At 44.3% G+C, this 20,509-nt stretch overlaps 1 protein-coding gene across 8 annotated transcripts in view; it reads right to left on the bottom strand.

The window, feature by feature from the left end:
• The window catches only part of RIN2 (Ras and Rab interactor 2), a 174,438-nt gene that overhangs the window by 41,145 nt on the left and 112,784 nt on the right, over nucleotides 1-20,509 (bottom strand). For 6 of the 8 annotated variants that reach the window (XM_032859279.1, XM_032859284.1, XM_032859278.1 and 3 more), the window contains one exon: nucleotides 220-412. In XM_032859279.1, coding sequence (XP_032715170.1) covers nucleotides 220-412 — 193 coding nt within the window. Of the gene's footprint in view, nucleotides 1-219; nucleotides 413-9,477; nucleotides 9,582-20,509 lie in introns of all 8 variants that reach the window. The other 2 variants (XM_032859280.1, XM_032859281.1) reach the window with 1 other exon arrangement.

Here is a 20,509-nt window from a genome sequence, read left to right as displayed (position 1 = left end):
ACTGAGTCGATGAAGACAGAAAGACAAATTGTTAAGGGCTCTTTTCCTCAGGGCTGCCTCCATACATCCCACAATCCCCTTGCACTGTGACCCAGGTGCACACTGGAAGGCTTGCTCCCTACAGCCTAGGAAGAACTTTCTGGAACTCCAGGTCTTTCTCTTGAAGAAAGCAGCAGCCCTGCCTGTTTCAACCTGTTTCCCTGAGATTCTGAGTCTTACCCCTGGAGGCTGGGACTGGAGGATTTGTGCTGCTTCCTCCTCACTCAGACTCAGCTGCAGCCATATTGGGTGGGTGTGGAGAAGCCGGTCCAAAATGCTGAGCCTGTTGGAGAGGCTATCATAGCCAGAGTCCCGCGGACAGGTCTTCATATCCTTTTCTTCAGAATAGCCATCATCCTTGTGTCTTACCATGCTAGGAGAAAGAGAATTGGCAGGGGTCAAATGGCCACAGCCCCATTTCTCTGACAAGGAGACCGTCCTACAGTCTCTAGGCTTGACCTGTCCTAGCACATACTCCCTCTTTCATTCCCACCTCACTTGTCTTCCCCTCTAGCCTGAAAGCTTTCTGGGGGAAGGCGTCATATCAGCTCTCACTCCATATCTATACCATTAAACAGAATATTTGACAGACCCAACAGACCTTCTATTTCTAACCCAGTTTTCAAAAGGTTCTAAACATTCTGAATGCTGTCGAGTCTGTCTTCTGGCATAAACCATTTCACAATTTGAGCACAGAGCCCTAAATGCTATGTTCCATAGGGTAGCATGCGGTTCTAGGGCTCCAAAGCATATATCATGGGCACCACCATGGCATGCTCAAAAAGTGAAACAAAACATTCACACTCATTCATGCACACCCATTTTGTACCCACATAAACTGGATTTCATTTCTTTCCACACATCGAGGCACTTTTGTTACTACCATTATTTGTAATAAAACCTCACAGTTGAATAACGCTGTGCTATTTATAAAATCATACTAACATGAGTTCATTATTGCCATAAAGTGGAAACAGCCCAAACTTCCATCACCTAATGAATGGACAAATAAAATGTGGTCTACCCATACAATGGAATTTTATTCAGTCATAATATTCATTCATTCTGTTTATGAATGGAGTACTGATCCACACTCCAAAATGGCATGAACTGTGACAACTTCATGCTAAGTGGAAGCAGCTAGACACAAATATTGTGTGATTCCACTTATACAAAATATTTAAACTAGACACCAAGAGAGAAACAGATTAGTGGTTGCTGGGACTGGGGGCAGGGGCGGGATGGGTACTGGTTGCTAATCAGGATAGAATTCCTTTTTGAGGTAAAGAGAACGTTCTGGATGGAGACGTGGTGATGGTTGTACAACTCTGTGAATGTGCTGAAAAACACTGAATTATACAGTTTAAGTAAGGTATGCTGTGTGAATGACATCTCAATTAAAAAACGTCTTATTGGGGCGCCTGGGTGGCTCAGTGGGTTAAAGCCTCTGCCTTTGGCTCAGGTCATGATCTCAGGGTCCTGGGATCGAGCCCCTCATCGGGCTCTCTGCTCAGCAGGGAGCCTGCTTCCTCCTCTCTCTCTGCCTACTTGTGATCTCCGTCTGTCAAATAAATAAATAAAATCTTTAAAAAAAAAAGTAAAAAAAAAAGTCCTATGGATTTCCATAGCTGCCTTTGGTGCCAAAACTAACCTTGTGACTGAGTATGCAATTCCCTTTTTATGAATGAGAAAACTGGGGCCCAAGAAGGTATCGGGCTGCCCAGAATTATAAACACTCATGAAATGGCAGACCTAGAAATTCAAGAGGTCTGGTGTTCCTCCAACTCTGCAGGTAACAAGTAAGATCATGAACACAGGCGAGCTTGTATCTATGTGCTGTCTGTTGTGTGCCAGGCCCTTGGCAAACATTCTCTCATTTCCTTGAAAACAGCCCCCAAAGGCAGGTATCAGGAATCCAGTGTTTAAAAAAAAAAAAGCAGGGTGGGTACGGTGGACCGGGAAGCCCAGACTGCTTAAGTAACTTGCTCAAGGCAAAGACATGCCTCTGGTAAGAGTGAGCAGGTAGGAATTCCAACCCAAGAGTGCTTGGTTCTGGTGTCTCTATCCCTCTCCCATGCCCTGGGTCTCAGTGAGCTGGTCATCTATCCCCGTCTTGGAGTGGCCAGTGAAAAACATCAGATCTGATCACTCCCCTTTGAAGGGGCAAGTTCAGCTTAGGGTTCTAATGGTTTTCAAACATCTAAACCCCAAGAAACCCAAATGTGTGGCCTGAATGAAGTTTTCAACATTGCGAATGATGATAAAGACAAACGGTAGCAAGAGTGGGAAAAATGTAAAAAAAAAAAAAAAAAAAAAAAAAAAAGGTGTGCTCTTCCCCTGTGTACCACTCTACTCCTAAGAGGTAGGACTGAATACAGAAGAAGCCAACCTAAGGCGATCAATCGTTTTGGGGGAAGCAGGCTCAGTATCAACTCCCACAAGGATAAGTGCACTGGCTGGCCAGAGACTCCCATCCCGACGTCTTCCCTGCACATTCTTGACTTTGTACAGACCTGAAGAATCTCATGCTTCCATTCAAGATTTACATTTGTTTCCCCTTAAAGTTTACCTTTTGCTACCACTTTCCAGATGGGAGCCTCTGAGCCAAAAAAGAGCAGTTTCTCCTTCTGCAAATGCCCCCCCGCCCCCCGCCCCCTGCCCCGGGCCTCCAGGTATTCTGAAGTGAATCTTTGCAGCTATAAGAACGCACTCTTCAAAACGAAGCTGCTGTTAAAATTCCTTTCCCATGAGGCAAACGAGGCAACTTGAGAGCAGTGATTCTCAACGCTGGCTGCCCATAAAAACTGCCTGGAGCTTAAACATGTTTTGATGGCCAGACTGCACCCTAGATCAAATAAATCAGACACTTTTTGGGGAAGGATGCAGGCATCAGAATTTTACAAATTTCCCCAGGCAATTCCAACTTGCAGCCAAGTTTACAACTACGGCCTTGGATTGGTGCTTGAGCCAAACAGAGAAATCTCCTGGGGTTTGTTAAGCTGCAGATTCCTGGTTTCAGCCCCAGAGGGTCTGATTCCGCAGTCCTGGGGTGGGGCCCTGCATTTCTAACAAGCTCCAGGAGATGCTGATGCAGCAGTCTGGGGAGCGTTTGCTTAAGATCGAAGAGCAAAATGTGCTCTTGAACTCAGAACCAATGAGGTGGGGTGGTTTTTTGCAAGGGGGTGGTGCACGGTGGTAACATGCCCCGGAAAGAATTCTCCAGACCTAAGTAAACCCTCCATTCCTGCCATCTCAGCCTGGTGCTATTTTACCAAGAGCAAATTTTACCATCTCTAACACACCAATCCTAACATTCACGTGGGCGGTGATTAATATGTGGACACTTCTTCCTTCCTGAGACGGGCACATCCTTGAACAACCTCAGCTGTTCAAGAGGTAAAGAGTCTTTGTCCTGACAACCAGCCTCAGCCTAAAAAGCCCGGGCCCAGACAGGAAGACAGTGAATGAGATTCATGGGGCTTCATCAAGGAGCAACCATAAATTAGATCTTGTCTTTGCAAATGACTAAGCTAATGCATTTCTTTCACCATCAGACATTTGAGGTTGGTAGTATATTATTATAAGATAGGTTGAAAGAAAGAATGAAAAAAGATTGGCTTGTCTTAGAGACAACCTTCAGGAAAGAACGAAAGAGGGAAATGAATCTGTATTGGACGCTGTTGGTGCCCTGCCCAGTTCCCGTTTACTAGACTGGGGACCTGTGCCCCGCTGCCGTGGGTGCTGGCTGCCCCCTTGTCCTGCACATACCCGGAAAGTTCTGTGCTCCCCTGGGAGCAGATGCACTAATGACATACTGAGACAGGACATAGAGAAACGGCCTTCTTGCCTGAAGGTGAGACAACCCCGGGGTGCCAGTCATGTGGCAGAATTCCCTGTGGGATCAGGCTGAGGTTACCCTCCAGCTGCCCCCGGATCTCTGCCTGGTTTCCTACTCATCCCAGATGGCCCTGCTCACCCCTTCCCAGGCTGCTCCTGAGACCCTATCTCAGTAAATCACAGCACAGGGCTCTGCATCGAGGGAATTCAACCTAAAACAGAAGCTGATGAGAATAATAGAAATCAGTGATTCTTTAAACAGATGTCTGCTGCATATATGTGGGGAGGGGCAAAGAATGACTGGTTTATAAAAGATAAGTCGTTGTGATATAATTCAGGAGGTTCTAATGATGACATGGTCATGGGAGGCCGGCCACTATGTGAGCCCCACCTCCCCCTTTGAGCTTCGCCTTTCTAATCTGCACGGGGTACAGAACCCCTCCAGCATGGTGTAGAACTGATATAAGCAAGAATGCTGAGTGGGTGCTAATCATCAGCAGGGGAAAGGTTTTGAGGGAATAGAACATTCACAGTCTTCAAATCTCTGCCCACAGATGACTTATCAGGAAGAGGAAAGGTACCCTGACAACACAGAAATCTGTGAGACGCCATCTTGTTATTTTTTAAAGATTTTATTTATTAACTTGAGAGAGAGCAAACTAGAGACAGAGGAGAGAGAGAGAGAGAAGCAGACTCCCTGCCAAGCAGGGAGCCTGATGTGGGGCTTGATCCCAGGACCCTGAGATCATGACCTGAGCCGAAGGCAGACATTGAACCCACTGAGCCACCCAGTTGTCCCTGTGAGAGACCATCTGAACCATGTCATTAGCATCAACCCCTCCAATAATCAGGCGCCCGGTATCATGTCCCCCTAATATTTGCTCTGAGAAGGTCATAATAACATCTAGGTCATCTTCCTGCCCCCAAACATGTTTAACCTGAACCTACACAAGAAAAAACAACCAGAGAAATCCAAATTCAGGGACTTTCTGCAAAACCACTGGCCTGAACTCCTCAAAATATCAATGTCATGAAAAATTTTTAAACGGCTGTGGGATTATTATAGATAAAAGGAGAATAAAGAGATGTAAGAGAGGTAACTCCACTGAGTGCACGGAATTGATCACATGTGGCATCAGAATAAGGACAACTGGGGATATTCAATAAGGGCATATAACAGATAATATTGTATTAATGTTTAATTTCCTGAGTGTAGTACTGTTATTTATGTAGGAAAATGCTTTTGTCCTTAAGAGATGCAAACTGAAGAATTTAGGGCCAAAGTGTGAAAATGTTGGAAAGTAAATGTCAAATGGTCAGCCTCCCGTTCCCCTCCAAAAAAAGGTGGGGGAGGCTGTTGTGGACATAGCTGCTATGAACATGGGGGTGCATGTGCCCCTTCTTTTCACTACATCTGTATCTTTGGGGTAAATACCCAGTAGTGAAATTGCTGGGTCATAGGGTAGCTCCTATTCTTAACATCCCGAGGAACCTCCACACTTTTTCGGAGTGGAGGGACATGGGGGTAACAGGTTGACGGGCATTGAGGAGGGCACATGTGCTGGCATGAGCACTGGGCATTACGCGTAACTAAGGAATCACTGAACACTACCTCAAAAACTAATGATGTACTATATGTTGGCTAACTGAACATAATAAAAAAATAAAAACAAACAAAAATAAGAAATGGGGGAGGAATACAGAGGTAAAGAAAATGTGGCAAAATTTCAACAACTGGTGAGTTTAGGTGAACAGTACTATTCTTAACTTTCCTATAATGTTTGAAATTTCTCAAAATAATACATTGGTGAAAATATCTACCATCTCCCTGGGTTTATGAGTACAACATTCATTTCTTTATTCAACTACTCTTACTATTTCCAAGAATCTAGGCCTGCTTTCATGGAGAGATAAAACTCAGGTACGGATTCAGTGAGATCTACACCACATGTGAAAATACTGGGCAAACCACAGAATGGCCCCCATCAAGGTGCCTCTAGGAGCAGAGAACAAACTCTGGGCAACTCAGATACTGTATCTGGCCCCATGCCAAAGGACCAGGGCCTCCCGGCTCCGAAGCAGCTCAGTGGCTATCACACCCACTCTTGGGAACACGGCTCTCCAGCAACAGCTACACTCTGGTCACACCCAATTTAAGGTACTTTTGAGTGTGGAATGAGAGCAGGCTTTCCACTTGGCTCTATTCCCTTCATACCCAGGGCCTCATGTTAGTAGCCTACACAGAAGCAGGAAATTGCAGAAGGCATGTTCTAATATAGGATGGGCAGAAAGACACTAGGTCTACTTTTATTCAACGTTACAGAATCAAGTTCACCTCAGGGAAGAATAATTTGCAGCAGACTTTCCGAACGATGCTCTTTCTTGTCCTAAGCCACAACTCCAGAGGACAACATTACCTATCATCAATGCAGCGTCCTGTGACCAGGGTCCCAAACATCACATAGGAGGACTAGACTTTGACTTTATAAACTACTCTTTTTTCAAACAAATGACAGCAATATATAAAGTACCTAAAACTTAGATGTAGGTTGTATCTGTAGGAAAAAACAATGGTGCAGTGAATATAGCTAGCAACCTTCTATACATCAGAATCTTACTTCAGCCACTGGATGGCAAAAAATGAAGCTTTAGGGGTCTAGGTACAAGGCATACCGCCAAATTATTTTTTACTATCAACAAGGTGGTAGCTCCTATTTGGCTAATGGGTCTCAGCACAGGTGCAGTGCTCTGGATGGTTCTATGCTCAGGACACGGGGACAAAACAAGTAGACACAAAAAATAAAAAGCCAAACCTTCTCTGTGTGCGTTAAAAGCAAACCTTCATTAAGCTGATTTTATTTTTTTAAAGATTTTATTTATTGAAGTGTGAAAGAGAGAAAGAGCGTACACGTCGGGGGAGGGGCAGAGGGAGAGAGAGAAGCAGACTCCCTGCTGAGCACGGAGCCCCGCATGGGGCTGTACCCCAGGAGCCCCAGATCACGACCTGAAGACCTGAGCTGAAGGCAGCCACTTAACAAACTGAGCCACCCAAGTGCACCTGAACAATTATATTTGGACTATTTACATCAACAACCATGGTAAGATAGCCTTGATTATTTTTTAAAGACAAAAGCAGTTTCAGTTAAATACTTCAAATGTCCTGCTAATTTTTCTTTCTAAAGCAGACAGTTAGATAAGTGTTCAGCTGAAAAAGAGTTAGTTTAGTTAATTAACTAACTTTGAAAAATCTCTCATAGAATCCACGGCAAGTCCTCTGGAATTAAATAAGGCAAAGTAATGCTCTCCTAAACCACTTCTTATGGTTCTCTGGCTTATGCAGAAGCATGTCTGCACGTGTGAGTGTGCGTGCCTCCCCACAAATATGACCTTGTCTGCCTTGGAATTTGGTGCTACCAAATGCAGTCTACCTTCATGGAAAAGCTACACTGTATTTTCTCTGGATATTCTGTTTTGTTTCCATTTATAGAACCAATGGGCCTTGTAAATTGGGACATCGGGGGACATTTAGATGACCAAGTCAGCGGGATAGGTTGAAGGAAGCACTATCACGACCTCCTAAAATATAGCTTGGCTTTTGACTTTTGTCTTCTTCTCTACTCTCCAATTCCTGGCTCCAGGCTCTACACCTGGTCTCCTACCTCAGGCTTTTTTTTTTTTTTTTTTTTTTATTTTATTTATTTGACAGAGAGAGAGAGACAGACAGCCAGAGAACACAAGTAGGGGGAGTGGAAAAGGGAGAAGCAGGCTTCCTGCAGAGCAGGGAGCCTGACATGGGGCTGGATCCCAGGATCTTGGGATAGTGGCCTGAGCCAAAGGCAGACGCTTAACAAGGAGTCTCTCCTATATCAGGCTTTAGAAAGGTGTGGAAAGTGATTCTCTCTTGGAAGGAGACCCCCTGCTTGCTTTGCCTGTCTTCCAGACCAATCCTGGCAGTGCACTTGGGGCTGAGTAACCCACAAAGACCATGTCAGATTTGGATCTGCAGTGGTGAGTGGCAGGCTCCAGCCAGGTCTTACCTGGATTTCCAGCAAAATGCTCCCTGATAACTCAACCTTGAGGAAGACTCAGAGCTCTTCCTACAGTCTGAGCCCTGGGTCCTTGAAGGTCTCCAGTGGACCTTCCCAACTTTGAAGAAAATGAATAGTTTTTCCTTGTTTACACAGTTAGTGTTTAATACATCGTCATAGAATGAATCATGACAAATTAATGGGGTTAATTATCATGAGTAGGATGCTGAGCCCATCAATAAAGCACAACAAAACAAAAAATAACCACAAAAGCAGAGCCTTGGCTTCCAATGTGCTTTTGTCCGGGGCTTAATTACGGCTTAAGATTCATTATATCGCCTGCCTCCCTAACAAAGAGCTACAGTCCTGGGACACAGTGAAGTGCTCAAAAACAAAACCCAACCATATTTAGTGGGAAAATTTTGATATTTTATAAGTTCTCTATGGTTTATTAAAATTGACAATATTTCCCAAAGAAAGTTAGATATATCAAGATCTCACATGGAGGCACAGTTTTTATTTTAATATTCAGTAACTTTTAAATAGCTGCTGTAGGGGCGTCTGGGTGGCTCAGTCGTTAAGCATCTGCCTTCGCCTCAGGTCATGATCCTGGGGTCCAGGATCCAGCCCTGCATTGGGCTCCTTGCACCGCAAGAAGCCTGCTTCTCCTTCTCCCACTCCCCCTGCTTGTGTTCCCTCTCTTGCTGTATCTTTCCCTGTCAGGTAAATAAATAAAATCTTTAAATATAAAATGAAATGAAATAAAATAAATAAATAGGTACTGTATTTAGTGTAGTTCCCAGTGACGGCAGAGAAACTACATTTACTTCCTTTTCCCCAATTTTTCTTATTGTGGTAAAATACACACAGCATAAAAATTTATCATCTTAACCATTTTTAAATGTACAGTTCAGTGGAGTTGTGTATATCCACATCGTTGTACAACCATCACTACCATCTGTCTCCAGAACTCTTTTCCTCTTGCAAAACTGAAATTTATGCCTAGTTAAAAAACAAAAACAAAACAACAAAACAAAACAAAAAACGCCCTTCACTTGGAGAAACCACTGCTGTACTTTCTGTCTCTATGATTTGAACTCCTCTCCGTACCTCGTCTAAGTGGGATCCTACATTGTTTGTCTTTTTATGACTGGTTTACCAAACTTACTTTGTAAAATATATGTCAAAGGTGAGTCAATTTAAAGGAAAAAAAAATGTTAAGTATGTTAATAATAGGCAAGATGATACAAGAATAAGAGAAAAACTGTGGCACAGTTTTGGGCTGAGACAATCTGAATTAAAACAAAAGACTACTTTCCCCATATTAGTACTTATAAACCTTGCTCTTGGACTCAAGGTGGGGAAGAGGATTCCCCCCAAAAGCATCTCTTTGCCATTGCTCAGCTACCCCCTTGACTGGGTTCAAGCTATTCTGGGGCATCCAGCTGGACAATGGTTCCAACCCCCTTGTCAAACCCAAGGTCAGATCCTGCTCCCTCCCCATCTCCTGCAAGTCATCTTTTGGCACATTCAATTCCTTCAGCCACTGTGTATGCACCTCTGGGGCACTTACCCTATTTTACTCTGTATTGCACTCACTTCTCTCACTAGCCTAGCTTCACCTCCCAGGCAGGCATTGATCTTATACTTCCATGCTGGGAGACTGGTAGGGTTCATCTGCAAACAACAGATTTATTACTTTTGAGTGAGGAAGGGGAGAAGCCCAGTGGCAACAAGAAACATCATGGGCGCGGGGTCTCTCCATCAGTGTCGTCTTGGGTCCGCCATGCATAACCTCTGATTTAGGCCTTCCCTCAGCCAGGCCAACAATAGAATCCGGCTGCTCAGCTCCAGTCTCTGGAGACAAAAGGTTCTTGTCTCCGTGTTTATCAGGAAATGGGTGGAAAAATCACCACAGCTACCAAGATCCCCCTGGCCTCTGGCCATCTGAAGGCTTGGGGCAAGAAAAGGAAGCATCCTGAATCCTTCTAGAGCAACAAATCCATAGTGTTTGCAGCTCCTTCCTCATTGTTTATAAATTTACTTCATGGACAACCCCTCCAACCTCCCACCAGCTGGCAGGGGGTGGCCTTTGGATAGAAAAGTCAATGCTGAGTTTTAGCTGACATCCACTAACACAGGATATTAGTGATACACGTTCCGTTCAAGGTTCCCAAATACAGAATGCCTTATCCCACCACTGGGAATGAGATTTAATTCCAACAGAAGAGGTTGACATGTACCAGCTGGTTGAGCACAGAGAAGACAAGAGTAAAAGAGGAAGGCTGTCTTCTGTTGTGGTATGGAAAAATCCAGAGTGGGAACTGGACACACACACCTATGGGGGGCTTTAGCATTTGGTTCTCAACAAAGTTCGCATTTACCTGGAGTCAGAACGCATCAATGTGAGAACTTCCTGCACACGTGAATCAAGATCAAGGTGCTAAATTTTGTAAGGCATGCATGGTTTAATCAGGTCAAGCCCGATTCTGGCCTCCCCTCGGCTTCATAATCTCCAGTGGTTTGGTAGAAAGAGCACCTGCAGTGAGTTGGAATCAAAGCCTCAGTTGACTCTTCCTGTGAGGCCTTGGCCTATTATTATAGGCAACTCGGACTCAGTTTCCCCCGTCTCTAAAGATAGAGTCTTATTGGAAATAGAATCTATTACTAAAACAGACAAAGCCTAAAAAGAACAGCCTCTAAGAGTCAGTCTGGACTGTTCTAGGAACTATGAGTAAAGATTTTGTTGAGATGAATTTCCAGAATGTCTCTTTCATTGTCCCCCAATTTCCAGAAATTCAAAAAAAAGAACACAAGGTGACGTGTTTCCATTCTAGGATACACGAAGATTATTCTATAAACACAGTTCTGGAGCTTTCTTGGGATGGTCCCTGGCAGGTCCTCACAGCTGGAGCATTCTCCATCCACCAATGGGATCTAGTCCCAACCTGGACTCTACTGCTTGCCATCCTCAACTTACAGATGGGATAAAGAAAGGTTGAAAAGCCCTCTCTCTTGGTATTTCTGTAATGGAGGCCTCCCTTCTTTATTCTGCCCATGTGAAGGCTTCAGCCTTCTCACATGATGTTACTTCAGTGGGCTTCAAAGGCAAGAAAGTTGCAGCCTGGGGCATGGCACGCCCAAGGGCTCCGGATTCCAGCTACACAGGACCAGTATAGGGGTCATCTTAAGAATTAAGCACCAGGGGCACCAATGGGTTAAAGCCTCTGCCTTCGGCTCAGATCATAATCCCAGGGTCCTGGGATGGAGCTGCACATCGGGCTCTCTGCTCCACAAAAAGCCTGCTTCTTCTGCTCTCTCTGCCTGCCTCTCTGCCTACTTGTGATCTCTGTCTGTCAAATAAATAAAAAATAAAATCTTAAAAAAAAAAAAAAATTAAGCACCAGACAGAAGTTGGAGCCTTGTGTCTGTCATGGCCTTGCTCGTGAAGCAATAGATCCTTGTCTACATATCAAAAAGAAAGCAAATACACCCCAAATATCAAGCAGTGGCCAACATGGTAGGCTTGGTGGGAGATGAATCAAGGGCTTCCTTGATCTTTGGAGGAGAGAAGTGAGGGGTCTGCCATCAATGGCTTCTGAAAAAATAGAAGTCGAAGAGGCCCTTAGGTGTAAAGATAAGAAACCAACTGCTCGCATGGAAGAGATCTTATAAAAGTTGTTGGTACAAGGATCAGTTCCAATTTCTGTTTCACACACATATATGCACATAGAGCCAGTGAAAAATTCCCAGAAAACCTGCCACTTCAATAATACCTACTAGTGGGCACCTGGGTGGCTCAGTTGGTTAAACATCTGCCTTCAGCTCAGGTAATGATCTCAGGGTCCTGGGATTGAGTCCTGCATCAGGCTCCCTGATCAGTGGAGAGCCTGGTTCTCCCTCTGTCTCTCCCTCTGCCTCTCTTCCTGCTTGTTTTCTCAGTCTCTCTCAAATAAATAAAATCTTTTTAAAAAATACCTACTAGTCAATGTCCAGTGTTATCTTACTTTCAATCATGAAAACACTTCTTTAGAATTTGGGGAGCTGAATTCAGCCCCTACTCTGGAGAGGAAGGGAGGCTCAAATTCATTCTGGTCATACATGGGGCCCTGGTTAATTTCTTGGTTCATAGAAAAATTGCCAGGTGATCTGAAGAACTTTTACCCAAACTCAAGATGGGAAAAGTAATGGGAGGGAAAGGCTATCCCTGTAAGGATCACTGTGTATTTATCTGAATCCAAGGGGTATTAGAGACTCTGTAGCTCAGCTCCCTACTCAAGGTCAAAATGCTAGAAACTGGCAGAACAGGGTCCAACTCTCTGACTCGGGAGGTCTCCTACAGCATACAAGTTGATATTTTAATTTCTCGAGGTCTTTTCTCTTCCTTTAAAACTCCTAAAGGAAAAAGACTAATATATTTTGGGTTCTGAGTTTTATTCCCGTCCTCAACTCTCTCTGCTGCTCTCTGAGGGACAAGGGCTCAGCTTCCTCAAAACGAATGCTAACAGCACATCACAGAGGATTTTTGTGAAAAATGTTCAGGGCCTTTGGTGATTTTTCCGCTCTATCTGCAGAGGGCTAGGAGGAGAGAACAATGCAGAAACGGGACCAAAAATGCCTGTCCGCCTCCAGGCACGAGGAAGCACTGCCATTTTCAGAGCGGAGAAAGAGCTGGTAACTTTTATGGCTTATGAACTTCCTGTCATTGAATCTCCAGTTAGAGATGAAAAGGATAGATATGGAGCCAACGTTGGCAGGGGCCTTCATGGGTTCCGGTAAAACTAAGAAATAGAAACAAAGAACACGTTGTCCTGGATGCCCTTGGAGCTGAAAATAGGAGAAGGAGCCAGGCAGGCTGGAAGTCTTGGCCCACTGACCTTTGACCCTGAGCAGTGGCATGCACGAGGCTTCGAAGAAAGGGCAAGCACTTCATGCATTTGCAGCTCTTAGTGTTTACGTGCTATTGGTTACACTAGTGTTATTTCGCAGCTGGGATAAATCACCACTGCCTTCTAATCAAGCAAATATTTCACGGCAGAACCAACTACCAATGTAATAGCAAGGTAAGGTCTGTAAGGGGTAAAGTGTTTCTAAGCGAGAGTAGGCCATCATTAAAATTGTGTGCCCAAGAGTACTGTGGACACTGAAGCCAGCCACTAAACTGGAAGGTGATATCCTTTGACAAAAATGGGATCAATTCCTAGGATGCACTGCATTTTCAGGATGATCAGAAACACCCTGTTAAATCTGTGAAAATCATGCCTGATCTGACATCTAAACGCACAGAAACAATGAGTCCTGGAATACTACATCAAAAACTAATGAAGTACTCTATGGTGACAAACATAACATAATAAAAAATAAATGCAAAGAAAAACACTGGAGGGATACACACAAAGGAAAAGAAATGTGACAGTCAAAAAACAATCAAAAGTGGTTTCATCTCAGGGATTCATGATAATCTTTTTATTTTTTATATTATGCTTTTTCTATAATGTACATGTCCTACTTGGTCATCAAAAAAATAAATCATAGGGGACCTGGGTGGCTCAGTGGGTTAAAGCCTCTGCCTTTGGCTCAGGTCATGATCCCAGGGTCCTAGGATTAGAGCCCCACATCTGGCTCTCTGCTCAGCAAGGAGCCTGCTTCCTCCTCTCTCTCTGCCTGCCTCTCTGCCTACTTGTGCTGTCTGTCAAATAAATAAATAAAATCTTTAAAAAAAATCATAAATGTTCTTTTTAAAAACCTTCCCCCAATATAATAGATATCACCAATCAAAACAGACTAAAAAGGTGTTTGGGCATTTTTGATCCGGAGGCTTACCTCATTCTTAAGATTAACGTGGGGGCTCATCTTTCCTAAAACCACCTCTTCCCTGGAATTACCGGCTTCGTCCATCAGGTTCCAGAACATCTAGTATACTCCACTATTACATCCACTGCATTCTATTATACTTCTTTACAATACTTCCTCCCTGCAGGATCCACTGTCCAGGTATTTAAACAAACAGCACCTACTTAATACATATTTTCTTTAAGTTGAACTTAATTGTTGCTACATTGGTAACAGTATAAGCAAAGAGTCGGTTCAATCCTCATAGAATTCTTTGAAACCATTTCCCAAACACCCAGCAGCAGCTTCAAATCAAGAAACAGTTTGCAGGGGCACCTGGGTGGCTCAGTCGTTAAGTGTCTGCCTTCGGCTCAGGTCATGATCCCAGGGTCCTGGGATTGAGCATCGGGCTCCTTGCTCAGTGGGAAGCGTGCTTCTCCCTCTCCCAATCCCTCTGCTTATGTTCTCTCTCTCTCTTTATCTGTCACTGTAAATAAATAAATTTTAAAATCTAAATCAAATAAATAAATAAATCTTGAAAAGAAACAGTTTGGGGGGGTTGGGGATGAATGAAACTAGTCATAGGAGAATATCCTCAATGGTCATTATAGGAAAATTCAAGTAATCTCTACACCCAACACAGCGCTCAAGTTCACGAACCCAAGATCAAGAGTCACACGCTCATCTGACTGAGGTAACCAGGTGGGCCAAAGAAAGTACATTTTGATAATACCAAACACCCATTTCAAGAGGTCTAAGATGCTGCAAGATATACCCAGTACTCTGTGGCCAGTGATTACTGTGAGCTTCCCAGGTTCTGCTGAAACAGACATGAGCTCCTGGGAAAGGAGGAAAACCAGCCTCTGTGACAGATGCCACTTGTTCTAGGACAGTGGCCCACTTTAAGATGCTGTGGGACCTAAGGATGAGCTCCTGGCACCTGATCCAGTGGCCTGTGGCACATGCAGCTTTGCAGACATGGCAAAAGAGGAAATATTTGCTTTGCTAGCTGAGTACCCACAACACAAACATTGTGAGAAGACAAAATGCAAACTGATTTCTGCATATAATGACTTAACTTTGCTTCCAGACGACCTCATGAATACAGTCTGGAAAAATCTTTTAAAAAGCAGGTTTAACCTTGCTTCCTGACGACCTCATGAATACAGTCTGGAAAAATCTTTTAAAAAGCAGGTATAGATTAACCAAGAATGATTGCTTTGTATCTGACTTTTCAAGAGGAAAGATGGAAAGGAATAATAGGGAGTGACATTAAATTCTGTGTCTGAAGTCACTGAAGTTGAGAACATGTATTTAAAAGAAAAGAACATGTATTTTTTTTAAACATAGGAAGCAGCATTGGATGCAGATGTATCCTGAGTTTCAGAGAAGAATTAGAACTCTCACTACAGCTCTACTAGTTTTATGCACATATATTTCTTAGTTATGATGTGGCTAATGGCCTGGTCAAATTAATTCATGAGATGCTGAATACTTCAGCATGTAAGTATTGAACAAAGTAAAGCATAAAACAAAAGAATCCAAGACATGGAGAGTATTTCATTGGTGGGTTTTTTTTTTTTTTTTCTGTTACAAGTTTATGATCTAAGATTCATAAACAGAAATATAAACAATAAAAGATACATATGTATTTACACTCATAATTTCTAGATTGTCTTCTTTTTATCTCCTCTCCCCAAATATTCCTTTCCATAACTTTATGCTTTCCATAAATATCACCCAATGAACTGGCTGTAAACATGGCTCATGACTTTAGCCTTGAACTTAAACATGCAAGAATTATAAAATGATGTTCTGTTAAAACTAAAGAGTTTAGTTTTCCTGACTCCCACAGCACTGAGATCAGTACTTGAGTCACAACATACAGGTACCCTTACCTGTCTTCACCCATCATGTTTCCAGAAGCTCTAAATCCATACACCCATCCAGATAACTAAAATGAAAAAACAGCCAATTCCAAGTGTAGACCAGGAGAACAAAACATTTGGAGCTCCCATGTTCTGGTGGTGGTGGAAGTGTGAATGACTCTACTGACTGGAAAATTCTTGAGCACCATTTACTGACACTGAATATTTAACCATCCAACAACCCAACAACCCCACTCCTATATTCCTAAGTGAGGTGTGTCACCAAAAATCATGCACAAGAATGTATGTAGCAGCATTACTCAAAATAGCCCCAATGTGGAAACAATTCAAATATCCATTAATGGTAGAATGGATAAACTAATTGTGTTGGGTTCGCACAATGGAATAGCACACAAGACGTCAAACAAAAGAAGTCAAGAGTTAAAAGAGTACATGCTGTATGATTCCAGAGATATGAAGCTCAAAACAGGCGAAACTAATCTATGGCAATAGAAGTGAGGAGCGTGTTTCCTCTCGGGGTGCACAGCACGTGGGGGGTTGCTGAGAATGTTCTGTTTCTTGATCTGGGAGCCGCTATGTGGTATGTTTACCATTGGAAATTCATCTAGCTGCATGCTTATTGGTGCACTTTTCTTAATCATATTTTACTTCAGTGGAAAGTTTTGTTTTTGCTTTTTTTTAAATAAAGCAGCACAAAGTGAGGATGGGTTGCTCCAGGAGGACATAGAGCAACTACGACAGTCACCATGGTACTTCGGGAGACATACTGGAGTAAAACACTGGGCATCTCTTCCCCAAACTGTAAGCCACTGATCTTCTCTTCTGACCTTGTGTTCTAACATCAGTCAAGTGGGAAAAGTGAAGGGTGGTACTAGGGACCAGCAATCTGAGATTCTTGGGGTATGGGTATCAATGCATAGCCGCTGGGAAGCTGAGAACTTCCTGGGGCACACAGACCCTTACAGTGGTGATGACCAACTGCTACACTGTAGGAGTGGGCAGAGCTGGCCAAGGTATTTTTGAATTCTGCATGTCTGATTCCAGGGTGGGGGGAGGGCAGGTTGGGGGTAGAGTTTCAAAACCCTGGGCATCCCCCTCAGTGATCTGCTCAGGCTGGAGTGCACCAGCAAGGTGACAAGAGGAGTGAGGGAAGTGAGGACGAGGGCAAACAAAGGTAACAATTTGATGACCTGGTCCAGCCAGGTTCCCCGCCAACTACCCCCACCCCCGCAGCCTGCAAAGCCAGCCTGAGCCTCAGCTCATGAAGTTGCCTGTTGCTCAATCCCTCTATTCTACCTGAGGACAAAGGGGACTTCAGAGACTTGTCTTAGCCTAGAGGTGATGGGTCCAGATTGGCCCATGGGGGTGGAGCACTGCCTACAGCAGGCCTGCTGTGCTGGCTCCAACTACAAGCAGACTGCGAAATCATGGGGGAGGGAGAGGAAAAGCACAAAGCCTTTATTTCTTCACACTCTAGTCTTGGGGGCAATGAAGTGGAGAGAAGGAGGAAGTAAGAAATAGCAGGAACAAGAAATCCTTGATCCCTCTCCTGGATTCCTAGCCTTTTTTTGGTAAAATGTTAGCAGAGGGCATGGAATTGATTTAATCAGATGCTCCTCTATTGGCAGGTGTTTACAACAGGCTAGAACCCAGAAGTGATGGGGGAAGCATGGCTGGCACATAACAGGAAGGTGCCCTGGGCCCTCTTCTTTGCTAGGGAGCCAGCTTAAGGCCCATCGCACATTTTCAACTTCTGATTTTTTTTTTTTTTTTTTAATGCACCAGCTAACTGCTTTACAGGGTAATGTCTTGTTTCTGCAAGAGGTTTCTGATACTTTAATAACTTTAGAATCTCCAAAGGGCTGGCATCATGCATTCATCCATCCAAATACTTACTGAGGGTATGCTACACACCAGACACTATTCTAAGGCCAAACCCACACTCTCAATGTGTTTCCCTCCAAGTGTTGAGAGGCAGAAAATGCACAATTTAAGCAAGTGACCATGTATGTCAATCTGTACAAGTTTTATGAAGAAAAATCAAGTCAGCTAAGGTGACAGAAGAAATGAGGGTCCCAAGATGAATGCTTCCTGGAGGAAGGGCCTTCTAGGCAGAGGGAACAGTAAGAGCAAAGGCCAAGAGGCCTTTGCCTTCCGGGGAAGGAGCCAGTGGGGCTGGAGCCCAGGGACAGAGAAGGAAGAGGATGTAAGAAATGAGGGTCTGGGGATGTGAGGAGTCAGAGCCTCAAGCGTCTCAAAAGCCATGGTGATGATTTTGATTTTAATGAATGAAAAATACTGAAGGGCTCTGAACAAAAGTGACATGACTTGGATTTGGGTTAACGAAAGTCAGATCCTTCTCTATGCTGCTTAAATAACAACCCAGGGAAGGCAGGATGGGTGAAAGCAGAGGCCTGGGCAGGTGTCTCCTGCAGTGGTGCTAATGGGGGAATCTTAGCAGGTAGAACTGCCAGTGTCTGGAGATGGATGGAACACAGGTATGAGAGATGGAAAGGCAAGAGGGATGGCTGTGAGGCCCAAGCAACTACAGCCATGGTCCCTGGGATGGGGAAGACCAAGGAGGAAGCAGGGTTGTGAAAGGAAGCCAAGGACTCAGTCTTGGTCTTTGTAAGTTTGAGATACCAGAGGTCAGGCTGAATAGATAGCTAGATGCAAATATCTGGATTGAAAATAGGACCAACCTAGGGATATAATTCGGGAATCACCAATATACACAGGGTATCAAAGCCACAAGACTGGAAGGGATTAACTATGAAATTACCAAGTTCTCTTTTATAAACAACATATGGTATGTACTCTCTGCCAGCATTGTGCGAAGTTCTTTACAGCTATTAACTCACTTAATCTTTCTCACTATTAACTCACTTAATCTTTCTTGCCACCCTCAAGTCTTGCCACCCTCAATGAGTGTGCATATCCTCATTTCACTGATATGCACATGGACGCACGGAGACTTTTAAGTATCTTGCTCAAGGTTAGTAGGAGAGAGAAGAGGCCCTGGGGAGAAGAGAGGCTGTAGGCTTGAGCTCTGGGTGCTCCGGGGTTAGGAGGTGAGGGAGGTGAGGAGGAACAAGCTGGAGACTACAAGCAGCAACAGGTGAGGAGAGAAGAAACCAGGGGGTTTGGTGTTCCCAAAGCCAAGCCAGTCGAGGGTACCCGGAAGGGAAGGTAGATCAACCGTGTTAGAAGACACTGACATGTCAGGAGGTCAGAACTAACCACTGGATAGAAAAGTACCATCTTTTTTTTCCCACTAGCCTGGTTTTGAAATTAACTTCCTCCCATTTTTGAATGCAGGCAACAAATCCCAGGTGTCTGCACAGTAGCTGAGACTCTGTCACCAGCAGAACCCCCAAACATTTTCATTGTTGGTGAGGAAGTACTATTTCTGGCCATCTTTGCTCCCAGATGACAGTAGTTCCTAGACCTTGTTATTTAATGTGTTAATAAAGAAGTACCCATGCTATGAAACCATGCATTTTAAGAATTCTGATCATTCTACTGCTATAGAATTATTTTCCCTATGTCCTCCTGCATATTTTATTTAATGCATTTAACATATTAATCTGAGAAATGGGTCCATGAGCCATGAAATGGTTAAAGACTATCTCAATATTAACCACAAAGGAGCAAGCAAAAGCCAGTGCAGGTAGAGGAACAGCCTTCCTAACCTAGGGCACCAGTGTGGCACTCAGCCCAGTGTTCAACAAATGAAGGGACAAAGACACTTTGTGGTGACTGTGGCTGGGGTAGATGAGGCTGTTACCACAGCTCACACTCGCCGAGGATGCCACAAAGGAAGGCGATGTCTCTGCATCTGTGCAGCAACCAGAACATGCCCAGCCAAGGTCCCGGGGTGGCGGGGGGGAATCCCCCTTCTCTCTGCAGGGGTTTCACTTGTGGTGGCTCCCCTGCTCTCACCACCCCCTTTCCTTTCCTTCCATCTGTCATTTGGACTGCTCTGTGCCAGGCTGCCCTGCTGTTTCCTTGCCAGAGCTCTGTTCTGCTTTCATTTTGGGAACGACAGAAGGTCCTCTCTATCTTACCTCTCCAATATCTGACCCCCTAGACATCGCCAGGAAAAATAGAGGAATTAATAGCGGAGTCACCACTCCCAGCTTTGGCAAAATCAGCAAGAGACCCCAGCACAGAAGCCCATAGCCTCATTAGTCAGAAAAGTCCCCCATCGGTAGAATGAGGGCCCTCCCGGAGGTTCAGCTCTGAGGTAGTTAGGAGAGTCAATGAGCTGGCAGCCGTGACGCACTTAGAACAGTGGCCAGAACACGGTAAACACCGTACACATTGTTCAAAAAAGACAATCTTGCCTTTTCTCTTTCTTCCCCACTGAAAAAAGCGGCAAGTAAAATGCATCTGAAATCTCATGAATTCATTGCTAACCAACATAGCATTTAAGAGTAAGTGACATTAATCGGAAAAACATTGCTATTATGGAATGCTCACAGTCATTCTTAAATTTGAAAATAAAAAGATAGCTATGTTAATGACAAGATGGCAGCCCAGCTCTCCCAGCCTGGTACCTACAGCAGTCGGACATCGAGATCGTGATGTGATGGCCGCTGACACAACATCACGTCCTCTAGCAAACCTAGCATCCCTGGACCTTGCATATGGGATGGTGGGGGGAAGGGGATACTGCCACTGGTGTCCATCACCTGCAGAGTTTGGGGACTATCTGCAGTGCTATGTTCCCTGGATGGAGGAGAAATCAGCCACTGAAGCTCTCTTCTTTGCCCTTTGACACCAACCTGGACTCCCACTTCAAGCTCAACAACGCAAGGGGGAAAGGGAAATCCCCTGACTAAAGGTCCACTTCCATTGAGTTTGGCGCTATTCTGAGTGTGA

This window comes from Lontra canadensis, unplaced genomic scaffold, assembly GCF_010015895.1.
Source record: "Lontra canadensis isolate GAN:19392208 unplaced genomic scaffold, GSC_riverotter_1.0 scaffold16, whole genome shotgun sequence".
Classification (NCBI taxonomy): Eukaryota; Metazoa; Chordata; class Mammalia; order Carnivora; family Mustelidae; genus Lontra; species Lontra canadensis.
Note: the sequence above shows the minus strand (reverse complement) of the source record. Positions and strands in the feature narration are given on the sequence as shown.